Raw genomic sequence first — 24,331 nt, forward strand, 5'->3', positions numbered from 1 at the left:
CTTTAAAATCTGATTTTCGACTTAGAGTGTCCTTTAATGTAATTGTCAAACATTTGAATGTAATTGACACCCAACTAGACATGTTAAGCCGCAGACCACCACTTGATATAATCTTATCCCAGAAATATTCATATGAGAGATATGAGAGAGCCACCGCTGTTATGAATCCTGTGTCCCATCATGTCAATAAAAATGTTATCAGCCTGCATCCCTAGAAAGTCACAGCCATCATTGCTAGACTTACAGTAGTGTAATATTCTGAGTATATGAACAGAGTGTTTTGAGAGAGTGTCAGGCTGGCAGATAGACAGGAACTGGTTTGGATGTCACCATTGGTCCTGATTGGTTGGTGGTGTGGGACAGTCTGGCAGCCTTCAGGAGGATGTTTCTGGCTGACAGCCCCGCTCCCCTCCTTTCCCTCGGTGTCGCTCCTGAAGCTCGGTGCTGTGACTGGAACTGTGTTCGCTGTCAGTGTCAGACGACCCAGTGACCACACACTTCCTGTCACTCACACACTTCCCACACCGCTCCCTCTTGCCCTTCCTCTGTCCACTGATTTAGCTCATTTTGTTGTTGCCATGTCAATGCTGTCACAGTGCACATGAAATTTTTTTAAAATAAAATATCATATAAGTTTTTAAGTAATGTGACACAATGGTTCAGTGACAGTACTTCCAGCCAAACCCACTGATACAAAAATCTTCTGCACACAGCCTGTTCCATAATAGCAATCAAATTACATACCTCCTGTCACTGTTTTATTATAAGGAGTCTTAGTTGAACAGTTTGCCACTATGCAGCTGAAGCTATTAGCTGAAGTCTGAGTAGTTGTTAGAAAACACTGCCCCCTGGAGGCTCCTCAGTAGTAATGTGTATAAACTGTGTTTGAAGATTCTCATCAGCCTGCCTAAAGCAGAAACCTGCAAGGGGAGTAAAACTGAATTTTAGCCTCAATCTAATGCATTTTTTTATTATTATTATTATCTATTTTTTTTTAGCTTTTTCACCATGACATTATAAAGCTTGTTGTGGGTATGAAACTGAATGAATGAGAGTTCACAAAGAATCTCATTTATTGTCAGTGAAGCATCACCGGGCTGTGTGAAGGTGTGACATTGCAGATGATATTCTTGGTTATCTGGTTTGCTCCTGTACACAGATAATTTTACTGTTCAAGGCACAAAAAATAACATCTGCATCTTCTTAAATTAAAAAGTCATTTCCTTTTAACTGCAGGTCAGGGAAAAGACCCCTTCTTCTCCAACACATTTCATGACTCACGCGGGTTGCCTATCCCAGGACCTCAGGGTCCTCCTGGGCCTATCGGTGAGTCTTCCTCTACTCCAGGCTTCAAGGAAGAGTAAGGTGTTGTGTTTGAGAAATCCTTCTTTGTACACTCAAAGTCAGAAATGGCACAAATTACAATACATACATACACACATAGTCTAGTATTGTCTATTCATACTTGAGTTCCAAAACACAAATTATGACCACTTCACACAACTTTCTCCTTCATGCACTCATTATTTGGTCTCTGCTAGTCACAGGTCAACTTTCTCGGGATGATATGGGTTCCATTTTCACATCTTTGAGTGCAGAGTAAAAACACACAAATCTCAGTCTCAGCTTAGAGTACACAACGCCACAGGAAAGCCAAAGAAGGCACACACTGAAACCTGTTTCCAATGTGTATAAATGTATTAACACCTGCTGTACATGTACATGTGACGTTTTGAGCTCAGTGCTTTTCACCAGACAACAGACGAGTGAAACTTACTTTCCTAGGGCATGTGACAGTTTTTGCACTGGAACAAGGCCTGTAAGCAGGAGAAAACATTCTCAGCTCAGCGTTTATGTAAATCTTTATATCTTATACACAGGTCCCCCAGGTCCCAAAGGCCCAGTAGGACCTCCTGGCCCACAAGGACAGAATGTAAGCTCTCTCACTGGATGCTTGTGGATGACAGTGACATGCTGACGAAAAAATCAGCATATGTCTAGTGCTAGAGATGTCATGATACCATAGTTTTGGTAGCTGATACCAGTGAAATATCATAATTCTTGATGCCTGAATCAGTACAATGGCAAAATAGAAATCCAACTTCGCATGTAACATTGGCCTGTAGCCTTCAGGTTGAAAACAAAACAGCCCAAACAAAATACTAGTTTCAAATTAGAGGAACTGTATGAAATGTCCTGCTGTAACAATAAATACAGTGGCCTGATTGTGTGCTTGAATTTTGATATACAGTCCCTGTAAGCATTGCTGACACTGTAAGTGTTTCATTATTTAATCTTACAGGCTAAAGCTACATTAGACTAAGGGCGCACAGAGTCAGAGAGTGAGGGATCAGTTTGTGTTGATACTAAAAACACCACCATTGTGATTGTTTTCAAAATGTAGATATCAACTTTGTACCTTGTGACATGACTATGACTGTCATATTTGTCACAGTGCCAGTTTTGATCACACAATGTTTCTCATTGTCATTTTGAGTGTCTTTCTGACTCTCTATAGGGGAAGCCTGGAGCCCCGGGAACACAGGGGCCTATGGGGCCAAAAGGAGAGCGTGGAGAGAGAGTGAGTTCAACATCCAGGGCTCAGTCACTTTAAAATTTTGATTTAACCGTCTTTATTTTTTCCTTTTACTTTGTGAAACCTCTGTATAACCTTCCTGTGGCTTTTCAGGGTCCTCTAGGTTATCCGGGAGAGAGGGGCTTCAGAGGCGAGCCGGTAAGCCACCTCCACTCTGCTGATCTGAGGAATATGGCCAGAATAAACGGAGCGTATGGGGGGAAACATCAACACATGTCACAGCTGGTTAAACTACTGTAAACTACACTAACCAGCGGCACCACAAACGTGGAAAGAAAGGGCTTTTTAAACGTTGTTACACCGTTTTTCATGGATGTTACATAAAACGGGTGTCCAATTTTTCTGTTGTTAATATTCCTCTGCAGGGAGCACCGGGCCCCAAGGGAGAGCCAGGAGAGAAGGGCTTGCCGGTAAGAAACTGGTGGTGGTTTTGGGGCGTCTATTCACCCCGTAGCTCACACTGTCACTTGGCAGCACAGGGCCTGAACAGGACCCTTTTACCCGTAGATATAAGATCAAGAAGTTGTAAGATTCCTGTGTTTAACTCTGTGCTTGTCTAATCCCTGCTTTTCTTTTACCTCTTTCTCATTTTACAAGAGCAAGCTAAATGTAAGAGATTTTTATTTATGTCATCACAAGTTCACTTTACACTGCAATGAATCTATTCAGTGACTTCAGTTCAGTCTAACCATGACCAAACAGCTTAGGTCATGGTTATGATTTTTTTTTTTTTTTTTTTTTTTTACAATCACCATGTTTACATGGCTGTGATTGGCCACAAAGTGATGTGCAGCTGCATCTCTTGCACTTGTATTCAAAGTCCATGCCTTTCTACTCATGTGTAGTCATGCCAAAGTATTTCTTGTATTTTTTTTTTTGTTTTTGATTATGTGATTTCAGTTGTGTGTGATTTGTGTGTATGATTTTGTGTGTGATATCTTTTGGTGTTGTGGTCCTCGGGGTTTGCACGGGACTGCTGTCCCTTGTCACGACGCTGTCCACTTGACCCTAAAGCTGTCTGACTCCCTCTGCAAGCTACTGTCCCCATGGCTACCTTTCACAGTCACCCTCTCAGCATCTGACTTTGGCATATACATAATCCAAGCAGGGTGAACAAAGTAAATCCTGTGATGGCACCACTCACCAGCACATTTTGGGATCATTTTGTTTTCTAAAATTCCAAAAACCCTGCGCTCTGTTTTACATCTAAACCATGTCATTTAAATCCATTTCATGTAATATTTTACAGAAACAAGAAAATGTGTGAAATGTATATGCCAAATCATTCCATATGTTTTGGTGGTGGGTAATGTTCGGTTTAGAGGGTGGCGTGCTCTGATGTGAGTGGAGTGGATACAGCTATTCTCCTTTTTTTCCCGTATTGCATCCTTGCATGGTTTCATCTTTAAGTAAGGCATCACATACAATTTGTTTTCTGGGTGTAACAATACTGAATGTTTCTAATGAATCAAATGAAATGATGCCATTAACAAAGAAAGAACGCAAGGTTGGCCTAAATTCTCTCTGAATTTTCTTCTTCTCCTCCTACATAGTAGTAGTACTTGTAGTATTTCTATCTATAGATCCAGACGCACTCTGGACCATGAAGTAGGGAACAAGAGCCCTTTTATTGGTGAATTTATTCTCTGTTTAAAACAAACCGTATTGATATATACAGTAGCCTATTTTTTAGGTATTTGGCTCACTGAAACCTTGCCTTTTTTCTCCAAAAGTTCACCGTAGGTTTATTTTATTAATCTGTGCATTTCATAGTTGGAATCACTCACCCAGACACCAAGAGCTTTATCTATTTCTTGCATGCGTTTGCGATGGCAATGTTTTTGGCTGCCTGTGTGTATAACTTCTCTCATTGAACTGTTATTTTTTAATTTTGACGGTACGACTCAAAGCCAGTAGCATATATTAACAATTCCGTTGTTTTTTGTTTTGTATTTTTAAAGAAAAAATGGCTATGGTGATTTCAATGTAAAACACTACTGGCATCATGCATTGAAATAATGATGTGTATCTATGGGTAACAGTCCCACCAAATGAATGTGGGTGGCATGATCATATGTAAATGCTGGGACAGTGCACTTTAGCTGTGTTATGTCACCAACATGAGGCTGGTCTGTAGTGTGCATGCTGTTAATGTCCAGCCCAGCATGGCAGAGACTGGCTTCATATAGCAGCATGGCCAGAGAATGAGGGAGGTAGAGAGAAATAAAGGGAAGACATAATATCAGAGAGTGCTGGGCAGATACATGGACTGTTTTAACCTTCTAACTGCTGTAATGAACTGAGAGAAGAAAAAAATGACCTGCATCTTGGCGAGCAGTTCTTTGGCTTGTGCTCCTTACCTTGACGGCTGTATCTATCTTCACAGGGGGACGGAATACATCAGATCAGAGAGGCGCTGAAGATCTTAGCCGAGAGGGTTTTAATCCTCGAGACTATGATCGGTATTCATGGTGAGTAGGAGGCCTGAGGCAGGGTCAGCTTTAGGCAGGGGGTCAAAGGTGGGGTCTTGCACCCCCAGAACACTTCACTCCTGGGACACGGAGTGTAAAGTCGCAAGCAGCCCCAGGACTTCCCACCCCCTCACACAGTCCCCTTGTCACTGCTCTTTGATAGGACATTAGCTTGCAGATGTTCCACGACTTGCAAGCAGACCTTGAGCTTCTGGCTCGCAGGGTGACGCTGCTGGAGGCGATCATCTGGCCAGGTAATGCTGAGAGACACCCTCACCCACCGCTCAAACGGCCCTCTGAGAGTAGCCACACAGGCCTTTTTGGCACAGCATCTAGAAACAGTTCACCAGAGTGGACAAGAAGGCCGACAAAGTGATAAACCTGTGAAATTCATGATTTACACTTGTTAACTGCTGAATGTTAATCTTGTCAGAAAAAACGTAGATGTTATGGAGAAATGTATTCTTGAATTGTAGAATTGCATTGAATGTGAATCTTATAATACCTGAATCTTTTCCATAATCATGATCTTCTTCATGGATTTATGTGTACCAATTCATGTAATATACAGTGGTGGAAAGGGTCCTACAAATTGCTACTCAAGTAGAAGTATTATGATTTTGCTGATATTTTACTTCAGTAGAAGTACAGCTGTAAAAATCTACTGCTGTAAAAGTAAAAAGTAGCGCATATAAAATGTACTTGGAGTAAAAGAAAATGATTCAAACTACATTCTTTTAAAGGGGCATTCTGTAAAATTGTCAAGGTTTGATTGAAGTGAGGACCCTGTAGACTCAACAGGTAAATGTGGCACAGGCACATAATATGAGGGTTGAGTCTGCATGGTTCTCATCATCAGGCCAGCTCGCTGATATTTTTCCTCTTTTTTTCCACACTTACGCCACATTTCTGCCACTTGAGTCTAAATGGTCCTCACTTCCTTACACCGTTTGCAGTTTTTCATCATCCACCTTTTATTGGAAATTTGGAAATGATAAAAAGTAGAACTGACAAAGTAGAAGCAGGTCCATCTTCTCATCTTTGCTGTTCGCTATTAGAGGTTCAACAATCTGTCACTGATCATTTGTTCGCTTTAATGCATGTGATTTAGTACAATACTCAATCAAAAATGTACTTAAGTAAAATTCTTGACTTAAAAAATGTGTGTAAATGTAATTGGTCGCTTCTACCTCTGGTAATATACAGTATGTTAGTTTAGCCAAGTTGATATCCTTTACAGTGAGGCACAGCAGAGTTGAAGTCAATGTTCTTATTAGCTGGTAAATAATTTGAATGCTGTGACTAGGCAGCTGGTGTCCAATCAGAGCAAGGCTGACCTACTCAGCGTTACCTGCACGCAGTCGGCTCCATCAAAGACACGTTGTGTGTGTGTGTAGGGGGGTTGTATTGATGGATAGGGCGGCCTGGTTCCAACTGCTGTCTTTCTTCAACAGAGCCTGATCTAGGGTCTGGGGATGGTCCGTTTGGCACAACATCCCCTAGTTTCTACAGAGATAAGCGAGCAGGTGTGCTTCCCTATCGACTTGCCTCACCTCTATCCTCGGACACCAAGGTTCGAGGGAAGTAGCGCCCGCTGACCCACGCTGAGGATCACAGGCTGGGTTGATGCCACCCTTCACCCCTCACCCCTCACCCAGGTCTCTTTGGCACTCAGTTGGTTCAGACAGTATCAGGTGCTCTCTTTGGGCTGTACCATCAGATGTAAGGTGGGGGACACCTCAGGGAAACTCCACTGATACTCCAGAACGCCCAGCTCTTTTGGGAACATGAGAACCAGCATGACCCCCCCCCCCTCCTTTTCCCTTAACAAAACAGTCATCTCCACGTAGGCCCAGCAGCTCCTCTGTATCCCTCTTCTGTGGCTAGAGAACCTAACTGCAGCCTCAAGAAAACAATTAAAAAAGAAAAAGATATTCATGTTTGATAAAAGGAAAACTTATTTTAGAATGTTCTGTGGTTCTGGAACCATTTCTGGACAATAAGGGTCACTTAGAGTAATCAATTAAAGGAGGGATCAGACGAGAGAAAAGAGACTGGTTCTGAGGTTGTTTTGCTTTCACAATGTGTCTGCAATCTGAAGAGATTCCATTATTTAAATATATTGAGCATTACTGTTTGCAGGACACAACTACACAAACAAACCTCTTCTAGTATTAATTTTGTTATACTTCTATCATATTGTTTAACTCAATGTTATGTAGTGCACTAAAAAGATGAAGACATCTCTACTCTCACTGAATTACCTGTTGTTAAAAGTGATCATAGGTTTTTTGTCTGAGTGCTTTTCCCCCTAAAATACACAAATGGTTTGCTATTTTCACAATCTGTGAAAAAATAAAAATGCATTACACTTAAGTTTGTTTGCATATCCACTGAGAGAGTCACAAATTATCATTAATAATATGTATTCTGGAAAAAAAAATATATGAAAACTAAAAAAGAGGAAAAAAACAACTCCATGTTAATGATGAAAAGCCCGTCTCAGAACTCCTGTATTTATTAACCCTTTGGTTTTCCATTTCAAGATCTCTTTTACAAGTGTCAGCCCTTAAAACACACACACACACACACACACACACATAGAGGAAACAACAAAATTATTGATAGAACTTGAACATATATTTTACCACTATTGTGTTGGTAAATTTAGACTGGTTAAACTGTCCTGATGAAAAGACTTGATAATAGTTTTTTTCATCTTATATTAAACTTGTTGTGAACTATTTAAAATGATCAACTGTAGTTTTTTGTTTTGTATGCTGATATGTGTAACTTCATTTTATATTTTAAGCATTTTTTGTTTCCTTTTTGCTTGCAGATGTGCTATTGTGTTAAGATAATCCTGTCTAGATGGTTGGTATAATAAAAAGATGTTCAGTGTTTTTTAACATGTCACCTGTCCTCATTTTGTCATGATAATACTCATTAAACAGTTATAATTTAATAAATGTAACATTCACTCTCTCTGATGTACAATTTATGTGGAACAACACAAACTTGGAGTGAGGTCAAGTCTTGAAGTGAGCTCATAAATGTTCAACTCAGTCCTCACTCCTTTTTTCTGCAAGAATTATGAAAAATCACTTTCCATTTAGCCCACAGGGAAAACATTTGTTTAGCTCAGCAAAATCCAAGCACATTTCAGTGTTATTACACAACAGAGTACTCTGTCTCTGAGTCTGCTCGATCACTGTAACCTGGTCTAAGAGTCAGATGTGTTAGCTCCTCTGTGGTGGCAGAGGGCTCTTGCCCTTTGTCACGACCCGGGCCTGTTCCCCAACACGGTCATCAATGAGTAGGGAAATGGCGCCATCTAGCTGTTTTGAGGCTGCTAATGCCACTACAGCTTTCTCAGTAGGGAATCCCATCTTCTCCAGTTGCTGGAGCCTTGAGAAAAATACACAACATTGATCGTTTAATAAACTGTGCCGTAAATCACATCACACGTAAACAGACAAACTAAATGGGAAGTCTGAATACCAAAACAACATATCAACCACTTCAAAGAGTGTGTGTCATGATTATGACTAATACTAACCGGAGAGAGGAAACCGATGACTTTGGAACCTCCACTTTTGCATCAGGGTAATCAGGAGCATCCTGTAAGGAGGCCAGGATTCCAGCCCTGAGCATCTGTTCCTCTAAAGCCTCAGCCTCAGACAGTGGAGCCGACTCCTCCATTAGCCAAGCAGGCACAGGCTCCACCCACAACTGTTCATTCAAAAGGGAGCGGTCCTCCGCCATGAGGGGGCTGCTCGAGGGAACTGAGTGATCCATTGGTGCTGTCTGAGGAAGTGATCTAGATCTGTAACACCGGATAAAGTTAAAGTGATTAAATCTGCCAGTGTCTTACATGCAAGTGGTGAGTGAGTGAGAACATCAATGACTATAGATGTGAATGAGACGATTCACACCTCTGTGAGGTTGTATAGGTGGGCAGCCTGAGCCTGGCAGAGGTGAGAACACACGCCCAGTCGGGAATGAGGTCAAAGACTCGGGCCTGCTCCAGTTCTTGAAGCATTCCAATGAGGGGCTGACGATCTTCAAAATGAGTCAAGTAACATAAAGAGAGAGACTGATGAAAGCATCACAGTGTTTATTGACGAGGGCGTAGGTTTCAGTTCAGCTTTTTATGGAGTGAACTCTCTGTTACACCCTTGGCAACAAATCACACACACTGCAGCACACTGGGCCACAGCCATTGTATGAAATGTGTTACATAACTAAAGACACTTTGATTAATTGATAGGGACACAGAAGTAGCTCAAGTGTAATTCTGGTTTCTCTCACTTCCTCAGCAAGATTAAAACAAAAAGCACACATTTACATGAAAAAGTATGCAGCTATAGAAGACAGTAAAGAAATTTACTGGTCACTTACTGTGATATAGAGTAAGATTTTATTTATCTGAACCCCTGCTCTTCATCAAACTATGAAACGGGAGTGACTACAACTGCAATATTTGCATTTGAGGAAGAAATTTATGTACATCCAAATATCCTCTCTCCATAAATCTACACCTAAGGTCATAGAGGTCAAATGTATGTCACTTAAACACTTTAAACACATCATTCATATAGGTTTGCAATGAAAGGTAAGGATACAGTTGTGTCCGATGCATATTGCGCAGAAGTGAAGCAAGGCGGGTGTACTGGGCAGCAGCAGCAAACTGAGTAGCAGAAGAAGCCAGGGCAGAAACCAGATGGGCAAACACCTCAGCAGCCTCTTCTGCGTCACCTGGCGGCACTGAGCTGTTAACAGAGCCAGCTGAACGGCCGAGTAGCCACAGATGCGACTTGCCTCACCGCCACCGACAAACAGGACAAGCGTACAGAGAGGAGGTAATATGGCCATGGAGAGGGCAGACAGGCCCAGGAAGGCCACCGTGCCCCAGCGTCGCTCCTGACAGGGTCCCACTAACAGCAGGAGGGCAGCATTGACGAGGAGAGAGGGCAGCTCGTCATGACTGAAGGCATACAGGAACACGTCTGAGAAAAGCACACGGGTTGGGGGAGAGAGAGGCTTTGGTTACTACTGTCTCCTGGTACAAATGACTGCACCAATATGATGTGCATTATGCTCTTAGACTGGGTGATATGGCTGAAACTAGGGCTGAACGATATGTTGTCATCATATCATTATCTAGATATGAAGATGCAAGATATAAATATCTCAAAAGGCAACGATATGGACAATATCAAATTTAGGATTAGGGTTGCCTAAAAAACAGTGACTGTTCTGTTCCAGTTGGTACTGTTATGCTGTTTTTTGAATTATGCTCAATTTTCACTGCTGTTCCTCTTATAATATTGTTGAAGCATTGTGTTGAATCAAAATGTTTGATTTTGAAACATTTATTGTAATCCAGTCAAAGAAAGTTATTGGTCTGTTCTGATCAATAAAATACTTTGTGAAATTACTTCATTTTCTATGTTTTCTATGGTTTTATATGCTGTTTTTAAAAGAATGCTTTATTCTCACTGTTGCTACTCTTAAAATGTCTAGTAAAACTGAACCCATAGCCATATTGTATATTGTATTGCCATCAAGATATTTTGCATAAATATCGAGGTATGACATTCTCTCCATGTCATGCAGCCCTAGCTGAAACCTGTACTGTAATACTGATATGGTGAAACTGATTTTCTTTCTCTAAATATCAGTACATATCATGATATTACTCATACATACAATATTACATGTCCCTTGTGTCTCATGCCATTGAAGCAAAGAAACTTTAACTAAAATGTTTCATGCCCAATTTGTCTGTTTGTATAAATAATCAGGTGCTTATTATAAGTTTAGACGGCAGACCTGTGTGTCATGATTCACAATAATCCCTATATGCTGACGATATGATGCTACTGAAAGATAAGCGATAATAGTGAATTATCGCCCGGCTCTGTGTGCACTATTCACTCAGGTGAGTTTACCTTGGATCCTCGGGAAGTCTCCACCTGGGCCTAAGCTCAAGCTGGCATGGACTCCCCCGGAGTAGACCAGCAGCATCACTGCCAGCAACAGAGCTGTCCCCAGGAAGAAACCAGGGCGACTGGACCCAGACCAGGGCAGCATGCGATCAAGCATGACTGATTTGCTTTCTAACGTGACTAGCCGGCCTCTTTAGTCGTCCAGCTGTGTTACAGTAAACATACGAAGACCCGTGTCTGTGTGAAACTGCACAGACAAGTAGACACAGTAGAAACAGTCTCCACAGCTGAGAGTGCTAGCTGCAGGATCCTGCTCGACCCGCCGGCAGCACACAGCACACTGTCAAATCCTCCCTGACACCGAAACTGGACATTTTGTCCTCTGCCGAGTTTAAGTGCCGCTGAAAAAACACTCATTTAAACCACAGGATCAGATGGGCTTTAAACGAGGTAAATCCCAACAATCTGGCCAATTGTCGGTAAGTTTGAAATGTTCAGTGAGCTATGTTGACGGTGTCATTTCTTCTTCTTCTTTAGGATTTAGATGCTTATGAGCATCCAAAGTGTTGCATTAGCGCCCTCTAGTGGGCGGTAGGTGACTAACTTGATTACGTCTACTGTGACAGGGCAGAGTAACGCATTCACTTAATTAAAAAACGGCCCTGTTGTTCTGAATTAGTTGGATGACCATAAGAATTCTGAGATAATTATCTCATTAATTCAGAAAAACAACTTTTTAGTTTGTCTTGTTGTCATCTGGGTTTTTTGGGACTTAATCACTATTGTCCTGTATGTCTCCACTGGATAATGACGTCTTTTGTCCATAACCATGTTGATTTAAAAAAAAAAAAAAAAAAAAAAAAAAAAAAATCTAATTATTAATGTAATAACTGAAATTCGAGCAATTCAGCACCATGGGAGTTTCTGTGATGTTACATGTACACCCTGTTTAAGCTTTCTCCAAACATATGACTGTGCAGCCTATATAAACTTCAAGCAAATCCCATTTCAGCTACTGAAATTATGTGAAAACGCAAAGATGGACAACCAGAATCTATCTTTTACTGTGATATTCACCATGCTGGTGGGCTAAACTAAAAACTGATAAATGAATAAAGAAATTTTAAATTAAATTATATTGAAGAAAAGCAAATTTTAGTGTGGAATTGGGCAATAATTTAACAGTGATATAATAATTACCATTTCATAATAATTTAACTTAACAATACTTAATAAGAATATGTATCCCCGTCCTGGGGAGGGATCCCTCCTCTGTTGCTCCCCTGGGGTTTCTTCCTTTTTTCCTCCCCGTTAAAGGGTTTTTTTAGGGAGTTGTTCCTCATCCGATGTGAGGGTCAAAGGACAGAGGATGTTAAATTTCCTGTAAAGCCCTTTGCGACAAATTTGTGATTCTGGGCTATATAAATAAATCAAATTTAATTGTACAAGGATTAGCATTTTCCACATAGGTTTCACTTTTTCCACTGTCCAGCTTGATGGTCTTTTCAAAAGCATATGCTGCTGCCCAGTCATATCTATATATCAGTATATACAAACTATATATCAGTATATACCAGCGGGCTCTCTGCGTCCTCCGTGTTGCAATGCAGGCTGTTAGTAAATAAATGAAGTCCCGTTCTCGCGAGATCGTGTGGCCTCTCTGACGCACGAGGCACAATTCTCAGAGGCTCGGCTTACTGTTGCTCCACACAAGAAAACCGAAATGGCGTCGGCTCCGGGTGGGTGTTGAGTTTCAATCTTTTGTCTTGATTTTAAGGGACTACAGTGTTTTAATGCAGAGAATCGGGGTTGTAATATCATTGTGTAACCGTTGTGTCACCATATCATTTCTCTCCTCGTTTGAATTTAGCTGAATATCGTCAAATAGCAACAGTTAACGGTAGGCTCGAGGCCTAACGTTAGCCAAGTAGCTTTGGTCGTCTTTTCTGCGGGATGATTTTTTTTTTTTTTTACACTGTTTGTAATGCACGTAAAGTCGGTCACTGACTTTTAACCGGTGTAGTTCATCGTAATTTCTCACCACTACTTGCTGCGGTGATTTTTAAACATTTTTTGTGATTTTGTTTAAGTTTGAAGTACGTTAGCCGAGTGACCTAACTGCTGCTAACGTGTTAGCGAAGCCGCTGCTGGTGCTACTCGCGCGCCAAGCAGAGTGTTGTACTGGAGTATAACGTGGTGTTTAACCTCACTCAGCATCTGACTTTTACATTTAATGTTTATTTTCCTTTGTTTTACCAGATTACAGTTCCTACAGCCAGACCAGCGCCCAGCAGGGGTAAGACTCTTGGGTTATTATTGTGACTTGGAGTGTACTGTGGTCGAGGAACCTGTGGAATGGTGTTGAAATTTTTAGGTTAATCCATGACTGGAAGAATCTGGAAAATTGATAAATTTTTCGAGGAAGTAGTATATTGCGAATTTTTGTCACTAGTGATAAGACTCCGTGAATGTAATGTTATCATATAAACTAACAAAAATTCAGTATCAGATGGTGGCTCTCAGTTTCTCTGAGTTGTTTGGCCACTTTGCCACAATAAGCTCAACTTGAGTTGAAGTCGTGAAACTTGAATATTAGTGGCGTGAAAAACAACAAATAAAATGGAAAGTAAGGTTTATTGGATATTGTGGTGTTTGCGGAGAAAAATTAAAAATTAAGAGTGAGCCTTCACAGCTATTGATGTGCTGATTGTTTTTGTCTGTGCTTTACAGGTATGGGTCTTACTCTGCTCAGCCCTCACAAGGTTATGCACAGTCTGCACAGGTAAGTCAGAAGTCGGAGGTGTAGATATTTGACTTATTTAAAGTTACAGTGACCCTCGTGACTGCCGTTATGATTATTTCACAGATTAAGAAGTCACACGACTTATTAAAGAAAATGTACATCTCTGTTACAAGGAGGTTACAGAAAAGCTGGAACAATAAGGTTTCAATGTAACTGACACATTAGGGTAGCTGTAATTGATAGCCCGCTGATCTCAAAACTGTGGTATTTGGGATGTTTAACTGAGTGCTAGAATTTAATACTTTAGGAATGAACCACAGTTTATATGAAAAAGAAATTGCAACTCAAGTTAAATGTTTATCTCAAATAAAATGGTCAGTTTTCCAAGCCCAGCTATTATGGTCAGTATTTCAGACCTTTGAATTTATGCTCATTCTCGCCAGTGGATTAAATGTACTCGTCGTATTTCAGCAGGGTTATGGCCAGCAGAGTTATGGGTCATATGCCCAACCTGCTGCCACTGACGCAAGCTACACTCAGACAACACCAGCAGCTGGAGGCTATGCTCAGCAGCAACAACAGTATGGATCCTCATATGGGCAACCCGCATCAGGTCAGTAATTAGATTATAGTATGGCTAGTATGGCTCATGTATTGCTGTGGCACTGTTTGAAACCACATGCAAAAAACTGTAGGATGGATGGAGTAAATAATGCAGATCTACTCAGTTTGAATTGGATAAATCTTGTATTACATTGTTGCCATGGTTTGCAGCGTCATTTAAAAAAAAAATCACATTATGGTACTTAACTCTTAGGTGAATTATAGTTATTAAAACTAAAACTTGTTTTTGCTGTCTTTGCCTCTGACCTTTGTGTGTCCTGTCCACAGCTGGCTATCCTGCTGCCCAGTCCAGTACACATGGCTACTCCCAGTCTACCCAAGGCTATGGGGCCAGTGGATATGACAGCACACCTGCTGCTGCTGCTCCAGCTGCCTCCCAGTCCTATGGCTCTCAGCCAGGGTATACTGCCCAGTCCACCTACCCTGGCTATGGCCAGCAGGCTGCTCCAACTGCACCCCAGAGGTGTGTGCGGCTCACTGTGATTAGATTTGGAACCAGAGAACCAACTTTTATATTGAAGACCAAGACACTAACCTCACATATGATCTTTTTGGGTTGTTTTTTGTCTTTCCACCAGTTACAGTGCTAACAGCCAGCCAGCAAGTTATAACCAGAACAGTTATTCCCAGCCAGCAGCATATGGCCAGCAACAACCTGGATACCAGACCCAGCAGGCAGGTTACGGCCAGCAGCAAGGCACCTACCAGCAGCAGCCCCAACAGCAGCAGCAGCAGGCTCCTCCATCTGCTTACCCTCCTCAAGCCTCTGGCTCCTATGGGCAACCTCCTCCCAACCAGTATGGCCAACAGAGCGGGCCCCCCAGTTATAACCAATCTAACCATTACAGTAAGTCTTGTTTTTCCAACTTGCAATACAGTCATCTCCCATAATGCAGTCTCATATGAGAAGCATTGTAAAGATACTCCTTTCATTGTATATCACAGTGATATTGTGTTCTTCTGTTGCAGATAATTACAGACAGGACGGTCAGGGTGGTCAGGGTGGCTACTCTGGCTCAGACCCTGCAAGGTACCCAGGAGCAGGGGATGGCAGAGGGCCTGGCAGGGATGGCTTTGACCGAGGTGGCATGATGCATCGTGGGCGTGGAGGCCGAGGCATGGGGTGAGTCCCTCTCCTCTAAACTTAACCTCACTTATTTTCACTTACAGGTGCTGTGGCCAGGTAGGGCAGGGCTGAGACAAGTCTTCATGGAAATTAATTGGAATAATTCACAATTCAGTTTACACAACATAGTCCTTTGATGTTTGAAGGCCCGAAAGATCTAGTAAATGTCAGCATGGGCACCAAATGTTAACTATAAATTTCTGAACTGTAGTCACTGATCTCTCTCAGCCCTGCATCTGAGTTGGCCAAAGGTAAGAAAGTTTGTTCTAATATCAGAGTTTAATTTTGAACAGAGACCTGTGCACATTCATTTTAATTGGGCTTCTCTTCTTATAGCTCAGCACATGACTTGATTATGGACCATTATCAAACATTATTGGTAAAAGGTCATTTTAGGCAGTTGCTGATCTCATGATTGGTCTATGGTTAATGCAATTAGATAGTACTGGAACAACTATCTTCCTATTGCCTAAATTATGGTGGCTTTTCTCAGAGGTGGAAACAATCCTCCATATAGCACTACCTCAACAATACATTTCAAATCCAAGTATGTTTTTCTGTGGTGCATTCACATTTGGGGAGCTCCTGGTTTTAGAGAGGTTGACACACATGATTGCCACAAGGGTGATGAAGTTAGGAGTTGCTTCAATCTTAGAGATTTTTCATTTGGTTATTGTGATCACGGATTTCTTGGAAAGCATACAACATAGTGTCCCTCAAAGCATGTTGAATACATGAAGCAGACATTTTAAGGGATTTTAAAACCAGATATGGGCCTCGGGCAATTTTATCTTTTACAAAAGGTTTTGCTTATGCTTAAATGTGGCCATGTGAACATTTGGGTCTCATTTGAATTTAAAAACATTTTCATTTGGTAAATTTCTTACCTGTTAAATACATTCACTGGTGTTTTCAGTTTGGGGTTGATTTTTGCCAGGCTGTTATTGTCAAGAATTTATTCTTAGTTGACCTGCCTGATGAAATAATGACAAAATATAATCTAGCAATTAAAGTCAGAAGTTAATGGTATTGCAAGATTTCTGTAATAATGAATGTCTCAACTATAATGATTGAAAAAAAGAAAATAAGTGTTCTCCAGTTTGACGGCATGTTCATACTTGTAGTACTAAAAAAATTGAATCCTAAGTGTGAGAATTGATACCGAAAATGATAAGTGTTGGCCCTAAGGATTTTACTGGCAGCAATTTGCTGAATTTTTAAACAAGTTAACAGGTTTAAAAAAAAAAAAAAAAAAAAAAAATTTATGGTCAAAGTTTCAATACCATCTAACCTGAAATTCACAATCAAATTATACAAAATTCAATACAAAGGGGAATGCATTAAGACACATCTGTTTTTATCGATGTACATTCTCTACTGTTCCTTTATAGCAAGAAATGGCTAGACCCAATCTCAAATCAGACCCATGTCCAACCTCCTTATGCAGCAATTATAAAGATCAAAAACTTATACATGAGAGGACCCAGGGTATTTTTGGATTTGCATACATTTTCTGGTTCAGATCAGTCACCACTTTCGGAAAACAGCCGATTTGGAAGATGGAAAAACAACAGAATAAATCAGTAAATTCATGCTGTTATTTTCAGACTAGCTCCTAGTTGTAAAGCTACTGCCACAGACTAGTCTTGTTTGTTTTGTACTTGGTTCTGGGAGGAAGCTTTTATTTTTAAATGTTGACTGATCAATCTTTGGTCTTAGCAACAGTATATCTGAACTATGAGTTACAGACATGCAGGTGTTCCCCTTGTTATGAAGTACAGGTCATTAGATTTAAAAAAAAATCTTGTTCTGTGTCAACAATGTTAGATAATAGGGTTGTGCATTATTTTCTCCAGTTTCTGGCACAGAAACATTCATACCCAAGCCTATGACATCTCAGTGTGGAGGGTTTCCATAGGCTACACAAATATTATTATAAAGAGGGATTAAATCACTATGCATGCATGAAGCAAATTTAAATTTTAAGTGGTAAAAATACACACAGTATCTCCATAATCACTTTCATTTTGGCTTTAGACCTAATTAATTGTGTATGGCACAGGAATATTTGGGGGAGGGGGGGAGTGGGGTCACATAATGTCATTTTGTAATGTTCAAGATGTTTGTTTTTGTGGTTTGGAATACAATTGTTTGATCACATTCTTTTGAGCACTTTTTAACATGCTTTGTCACATTTATACCGTACAGGTAACAGTGAGAGCCATTTTAAACCATCTATACTCTAAAAAGTATCTGTACTCAGTACAGAGCCGGCAACTTAAGCAGCAGGAGGGAGCTTTAACAAAGATTCGGGGTCTGCCTTTATTCCAAGAACTGAGGATGGTGTTTTTTGAAAGCATGATGGGTGTATCTATTGATGAAGTCTTATGTTTTTAATTTTTTTTTAGCCTTGGTAAACACTGTAACATGGTCAGATAAAATATTTTTTTATTTATATATTTTTTTTGGAGTTGATGTCTTTCTAAAACAATGTACAACTGTTTTTTTTTTTTTTTATTTATTTTTATTACAAGGTGAATATGATCACCTGAACCACTTGTGAAATTTCAGATGCATTGTATTTGTTTAAACTTCATATAGACATATCTGCCTCATCTGTAAGTTTTGTTACAACGTAATGTTTGTGCGAAGTCATAGTGTGTTGGTCTGTTTCTAGGTAGTATTTGTAAGCAAACAATGCATCTGAAATCTTTCTACTCTTGTACAAATGTTTGGGTTTTTGTCACATATTGTTGAATGGTAATGAAAATTTGTTAGTCATTAATATACATCTACTCAACTGTATCCACTACTGATAACTGTTATTAAAGTTATACTCAGCTAGCAAAGAAATGCCACATAGTTAATAACCCTTATCCCCTCAATTGGATTGTATATTTATCGTTTTGGGGAGTTCTTAATTTCTGTTAGGCTAGTTAGAACTGTGTTCATTACTCCCTCAATCAAGCCACTTGGTTCGAGGCATGGAAGTGGCTGTAAAAGGGAAATCGCCTTCATATCTCCATTTATTCCCCCATAGCAGCGCTGGAGACAGAGGTGGCTTCAGTAAGCCTGGTGGTAAGTTAACGAGTATTACACTGGTTAGTCCATTCCAAACCTTAAACTTTTTGAGCAAGTATACTTCGAGTTTTGATGTAGGCTACATTGTGGTATGCAAAATGTATTTACACAAACACATCTGACAATATAAGGGAATCTTTTTGGATGCCTGAGACCTTTTTTGTGAGGTTCTTGGTATAACTTATCAGTCACTGCTTATGGTTTGACACTGACAGTTTTTGAAAGGTTAAAGACAAATTACTGCTGGCAACAAACGTGTGTCGGTTGTTTTTGCCCTAACAAATCTCATGGAATGAATTTCTGGGTTTTTTGAGGATTTATAACTGGTCTTAGAGGCTTCTCAAATGGCACAAAATTATTTGCAAAAGGGTCTTGAGGTATTTTATTTTTCATTCATATTTCATTTGAGAGGGAATGTTGTCTACCATACGGGACCATTTTCAGCTTTGCAATATGGCTGACAGCATCTTTTAAAGTGTCTGGATTATCTTTTTGTAATACTCCTGAGGAGTTGCACGTTGGACTGAAGTAGCACACACTGACTTTTGTTTATCCTTTTCTCTCCCCCGCAATGGATGGACTGTAGGACCCATGAACAGCGATGGAGAGCGTGATATGGGTGAGTAAACCTGTGCTAGTTGGACCTTTTTGTTAATATTCTTAAAAGCCACTTGTTAGGAAACTTGAAAGTTCAGAATTTGTTTATTGAAGGGTGCATTTTTACAATAGGTTTACTTTTTGTTTGTTTCAGGACGCCCTGAAGAGCAGGATGACTCTGAGAACAGCACGATTTACATCACAGGGTTGACTGAAAATGCCACCCTGGAGGAGATGGCTGAATTCTTCAAACATGTTGGACCAATCAGGGTAAGAATAGTTCTTTTTTCTCAATGTTGAGAATTATGAGCAGAACAAATGTGATTACTGTAAGTGGTAATTTTTCGTGTGTCTTCAGATGAACCGCAGGTTGGGTCAGCCTGCCATTAACATATATACAGACAAGGATACGGGTAAGCCCAAGGGAGATGCCACCCTGTCCTATGAGGAACCCTTCTGCGCCAAAGCAGCAGTTGAATATTTTGATGGTAGGTTGCATCAGAACAAGATCCATGTGTAAATCTTTTAATGTTTCTAGAATTTCTTTTGTAAAATTTCTCAAGCCATTTTGTGTTTTCATGCTTTATATTTCTGTTTACTTATTTATCTTATTAATTTTTAAAGGGAAGGAATACCAAGGCCGAAGGCTCAAGGTCTCCATGGCACGCCGCAAGCCCATGATGGGTGGGATGAGAGGAGGCATGCCGATGCGAGATGGCATGATGGGTCGTGGAGGTAAATGTCAGCATTGTTGTGAAACTATGCCACCTCATCTTGAATGGTCAGGCTAAAAAATTATGGCATACTTGTGAAAATTTCATGTTTCCTCCACATTAAAAAGCACTATTGTACTGCCTAAAATAAAATTGTTGCTAGGTTACTTTGTCTCCATCTTGCAGCAGCTTTCCCAAGAGTTAAAGTAAAGCACTAGCATTTTGGAAAAAGGAAAAATACAGCCCTGTTGCTGAACAGTGCAGTGATTTCCATATTGAAATATCAGTTTATGTATAATTCTTTATCTTTGAAGGTATGATGGGCCGTGGAGGAGAGCGTGGGGGTTTTGTGCCAAGAGGTGGTCCACGCGGTATGGGCCGAGGCGGGCCTTCAGGAGGCAATATGCAGCAGAGAGCTGGGGACTGGGAGTGTCCTAACCCGTACGTAGTTCTCTGTGGATTAGTGTTGTGCTTGGATGCATGTTTTGTATTGAAAATTGTGATATAAGTCTAAATATTCTATCTTTAAATTGCTTGTGCTTTCAGCGGTTGTGGCAACCAGAACTTTGCATGGAGGATGGAGTGTAACCAGTGCAAAGCTCCCAAACCAGAAGGCCTAGGTGGTGGTCCTCCATTCCCCCCTGCAGGTAATGACTTGTTTGATCAGCTTGTAATTCCTCTCTGGGTTACACTCTGATGTGATGAAAACTAGCTCTCCCCAATAAAAAGCAGCACACACTTACTGGCACAGTTAACTTTCATTAAAATCGAGTACTGCCCTTGTTTCAGGTGGTGACCGAGGCAGAGGTGGCATGGGAATGCGCGGAGGAAGAGGTATGGACCGTGGTGGGCCAGGTGGATCTGGAGGCCCAGGTGGCCCAGGTTTCCGAGGAGGTTGGGGAGGTGACCGTGGAGGATTCAGAGGGCGAGGTGGAATGGATAGAGGAGGATTCCGTGGGGCTGGACGTGGAGGACCACCCATGGGTGGCAGAGGTGGAAGAGGAATGGGCCCACCAGGCAAGATGGATATGAGGTAAGAATAAGAGCACTCTTAAGTAGTCCAAATGGCTGTTGTACTTGCTAAGTAGGCCTTCACATCAGGGACTCTGGCTCTCTGTGTATTGGAGTGTGTTGGAATAGAACAATATTAATAACGTGAAAGCTGAGGGGGTGGGGTACAATTGTGCTAAGGCATAGTACGAAGCAGTCATATCTAAAATGTCCCAAAAAGCAGTTTAACCTTTATATTTGGGTAATTCTAGGACTGTCAACAAGGATTGCGCTTACATTTGTGTAAACCAGAATCACCACTTGCATTTGCGTTGTGTGGCTATTGTTAAAGAATTAAATTTTGCAACCATTTTAACTGACTTTTTTTGTAACACAGGGGTGTAGGTGGGAGCGTGTACATGATGAACACTAAACATGAAGTAAAAAAAAAAAAAAAAAAAACTATTCAGAATCAAATAATTTACTGATAACACAGGGGAAATTGGTTAAACAATATTTCTTTAAAAAATATTATTTTTTATACCAAATCCTTTTGAAACTGCCCTAATGAACATCTACAAGCTGTTTATTTAAAATGAAAGAAAGAAAACTGCATTGGGAGTACAAGATGTCTGGCAGGAAGTCTGCGATCGTCATACATTTTTTCCACTATGGAGGTTGCAGACTAGATCAAATGGAATAGGTTGAATTTAACGACAGACCGCTGAAAATCTCGTGTCACGATTATTGATTTGTCTTCTCTTGCTCTTTCCCAGGGACCATCGCCAGGAACGCAGAGACAGGCCCTACTGAAGAACAACTTGAGTTTTCCTCTTGCTGAATTTGATTTTTAAGATGAAAACTTTTAATTTATGATTCCATGTATCAGTGGTTATCAAACAGTTTTTGGAAACTTGTTGCAGATTCATTCAGCTCATAAGTGTTACTAGTTATTTTTGTTTTAGTTTGTTCAGCCATGGTTATGCTTCATCTTGTCTTGTGCATGTTTTTTTTTTCTTTCCTTTTTTTAAATATGCAGTTTTTAGTTTTGTGTATTGTAAAATGCAAAGTTTTTCTTTTTTATTTTTTATTGTAACTGCTTCCCCTTCCCCAAGACTTCACATTATGTAATGACATTTGGGAAATAAAAATTTACTGACCCGGTGGTTTCCAAGTTTTGACTTTCCTGAATTTTACGTAAACTCAAGTCAAAATGAAGAGGAATTGTCATGGAACAGAAGTATTAAATGGCCTGTTCTGATACACTGAAACAAATGATACATTGCTATATTCATCTTTTTTATCTTGTAAAAATCAACTATCATTCAGTAGATAACTGATAGAGCCTCATTGATTTTCTGTTTTTGCTGTTTTTGTAATATCTAACTGGTGTATGCTTCATTGTTTTGTTTATTAAATTTGATTTAAATATGGATTTTTTTTTTTGCTCATCTGATCAAGCCATTGGGAATCTGTACTTTATGGGCCTACTACCTAAATGTCACGTAGTGAGTGGTTTATAAGATGAAATCAGAGTTATCCCTGAGTGAAACCAAGATGATCGCTGTAATGAAAAGAGTCAGTGCAGCTGCACATTGTGGAGGGCTGGTGGTGCCCGTACCTGTAAATGCACAACTTGTAACTTCAGAGATGGTAGTTGTTTTCCTTACAGCCATTTGACTCAGTCCAAAGCAGTTAGTTCTCTGCTGAGGTTCTTCATGATGACTTCAGACAAATCAGTGTATTTTTCCCCCCCAGTTGGACAAATTAAACATTCAGCCTGTCATGGGAAATTATTCTGTTCAGGATACTAGAGTTTGCCAGCCCTGTACCCATCTCAGTGGGTCCAGTAAGTGGCCTCATGGTGGCGCTGTTTACAAGATTTTGCACAGGCACTGAAAGCCTAAGAAATCCTCCAGTAGTTGTCTCTCAGACTCTGCGCTAGAATAGGTCAATGCAACCTCAATCTGCAGTGTTAAGTTGTAACGTAATTTATAAAATGCCTCGAAAAACTGATTAAAGTGTCTTTGAGGGGGAAGCCCACTCAAAGTATCCATGATGCTGTTATTCATGGCAGTAAAATAATTTTGAATGTAACTTTGCAGTCAAGCAAGTGTTTAAAAACTATGATTCAAAAGAATAAAATTAACTCTTTGATTGTGGCATCCGCTCAGTGCCAGAGAGAATGTCCCTTTGTTGCCAGAAAATCACTGGGACCTTCAACATCTTTCCCATTTTAACAGTATTACTGACTGGGACCATAATATTCTCCTCTGCACTTTGAAAGAGAGTTTTTCATGTTCATAAATTAAATAAAAAGTTCAATGGACTGCCCTTGACCATAGAAGCAACCATTTCTGAAGCTGAGCAGTATTTCCCTTTAAGGCAATCAAGCTGAATGAAGGAATGTTATTAATCACAGATGTCAACACTTGGCAATTTTATACAAGCATCTGTTTAGCATATGGTTACTAGGCATTCTTGCAGAACTTCATCCATCTCAGAATTACTTATTTTAATACACCTATAGGGGTTACCACTAAATAATCTGCTCTATGTTTCTGTTGAGGTAATCCACCATGACGATGGGCGGTGGGGTGGAGGGTTACTTCTGACACATGATCATCATGAGTAGCCAGTGGTGGTAAAAGTAAAAGCACTAACATAATGGAAAAATACTCTCATAAAAGCAAATGTTGTGCACTCATAATTTTACCTAAGTATAGAAGTATTCATTTAATTAAATATAAAAAGTACAAGTAGTCATTGTTTAGAGTTCCTTTCAGAGTATTAAATTGTTGATGTCTCAGTCTGTAAGAAGCATTTTCTTGTTTAATGTCTCATTACTCAATATACTTTTGGTTGGGGGGTGGGGGGTGGGGGGTGGGGGGGGGGGTGGAGGGTTACTCAGGGGGAGATAAAAGGTCAGCAGTAGATTCCACATTGAAATGCAAGTTATCATATGAAATCTGGGATACTGCGTGTCAAGTTTTTCTAGTCATAAATCTGCGATAGACATTGTATTTTGGTTAGGTGCCAATTCAAATTTTGACCTCACCAAAATTTTGCCCAACTTTGGTACCATATTTAGCCCCCTTGCCCTTGACAACCTAGACATGGCATGCTTGGTATCAATGTATTCCTTTGGTTGCCTAGTTTCATATGATGCCAATATCATCACACTAGCATGTCGGCTGTATGGTACACCTAACAGCACAAATCTGTACATTAGAAGTCTTCTAATCCCACTGTCTCATAATTCATGTGGTACTCAAGCCTCCGATCTTCTCTCTGTAATTTGCTTTTTTTGTACAATAGCCCCTTTAAGTTATTACTGTCATCCTTCGGCGCACAAAGTCACAGCTGACATCTTTAAGTGATCTTCATTTCCTGAAGCCAGTTGCTCATGCTGGATTAATAGACTGCTGATTTCTCCCTC

At 40.3% G+C, this 24,331-nt stretch overlaps 3 protein-coding genes across 11 annotated transcripts in view; 2 read left to right on the plus strand and 1 right to left on the minus strand.

Annotated features, from left to right (window-relative positions):
- emid1 (EMI domain containing 1) overlaps positions 1 to 7,304 on the plus strand; it is a 52,991-nt gene extending 45,687 nt beyond the window's left edge. Inside the window, exons 10-16 of one of the 2 annotated variants that reach the window (XM_030060617.1) lie at positions 1,237 to 1,326; positions 1,881 to 1,933; positions 2,519 to 2,581; positions 2,690 to 2,734; positions 2,962 to 3,006; positions 4,983 to 5,067; positions 6,522 to 7,304. In XM_030060617.1, the coding sequence (XP_029916477.1) occupies positions 1,237 to 1,326; positions 1,881 to 1,933; positions 2,519 to 2,581; positions 2,690 to 2,734; positions 2,962 to 3,006; positions 4,983 to 5,067; positions 6,522 to 6,655 (515 nt within the window). In that variant the 3' untranslated portion in view covers positions 6,656 to 7,304. Of the gene's footprint in view, positions 1 to 1,236; positions 1,327 to 1,880; positions 1,934 to 2,518; positions 2,582 to 2,689; positions 2,735 to 2,961; positions 3,007 to 4,982; positions 5,068 to 5,230; positions 5,322 to 6,521 lie in introns of both variants that reach the window. The other variant, XM_030060616.1, reaches the window with a different exon arrangement.
- Positions 7,305 to 7,885: 581 nt separating this feature from the next.
- On the minus strand, positions 7,886 to 11,548 carry rhbdd3 (rhomboid domain containing 3). The gene is made up of 5 exons (XM_030060618.1): positions 11,022 to 11,548; positions 9,693 to 10,076; positions 9,003 to 9,129; positions 8,627 to 8,893; positions 7,886 to 8,475 (listed from the first exon to the last, which is right to left on the minus strand). Exons 1-5 carry the CDS (start codon positions 11,173 to 11,175, stop codon positions 8,307 to 8,309), a joined length of 1,101 nt encoding a protein of 366 aa, XP_029916478.1. The 5' UTR covers positions 11,176 to 11,548; the 3' UTR covers positions 7,886 to 8,306.
- A 1,117-nt stretch (positions 11,549 to 12,665) lies between these two features.
- ewsr1b (EWS RNA-binding protein 1b) lies at positions 12,666 to 22,066 on the plus strand. Of its 8 annotated transcripts, none has more exons than XM_030060608.1 (16): positions 12,666 to 12,757; positions 13,278 to 13,314; positions 13,749 to 13,800; positions 14,233 to 14,374; positions 14,653 to 14,848; positions 14,964 to 15,232; positions 15,355 to 15,508; positions 18,552 to 18,589; positions 19,179 to 19,211; positions 19,344 to 19,459; positions 19,548 to 19,677; positions 19,814 to 19,924; positions 20,217 to 20,343; positions 20,449 to 20,549; positions 20,692 to 20,935; positions 21,669 to 22,066. In XM_030060608.1, exons 1-16 carry the CDS (start codon positions 12,742 to 12,744, stop codon positions 21,703 to 21,705), a joined length of 1,803 nt encoding a protein of 600 aa, XP_029916468.1. In that variant the 5' UTR covers positions 12,666 to 12,741; the 3' UTR covers positions 21,706 to 22,066. The 8 variants fall into 8 exon arrangements, with proteins under 8 accessions (XP_029916468.1, XP_029916474.1, XP_029916473.1 ...); XM_030060614.1 differs by having other exon boundaries at positions 14,970 to 15,232; XM_030060613.1 differs by having other exon boundaries at positions 14,236 to 14,374.
- The last annotated feature ends 2,265 nt before the right edge of the window (positions 22,067 to 24,331 follow it).

The sequence above is a fragment of the Myripristis murdjan genome, chromosome 9 (genome assembly GCF_902150065.1).
Source record: "Myripristis murdjan chromosome 9, fMyrMur1.1, whole genome shotgun sequence".
Classification (NCBI taxonomy): domain Eukaryota; kingdom Metazoa; phylum Chordata; class Actinopteri; order Holocentriformes; family Holocentridae; genus Myripristis; species Myripristis murdjan.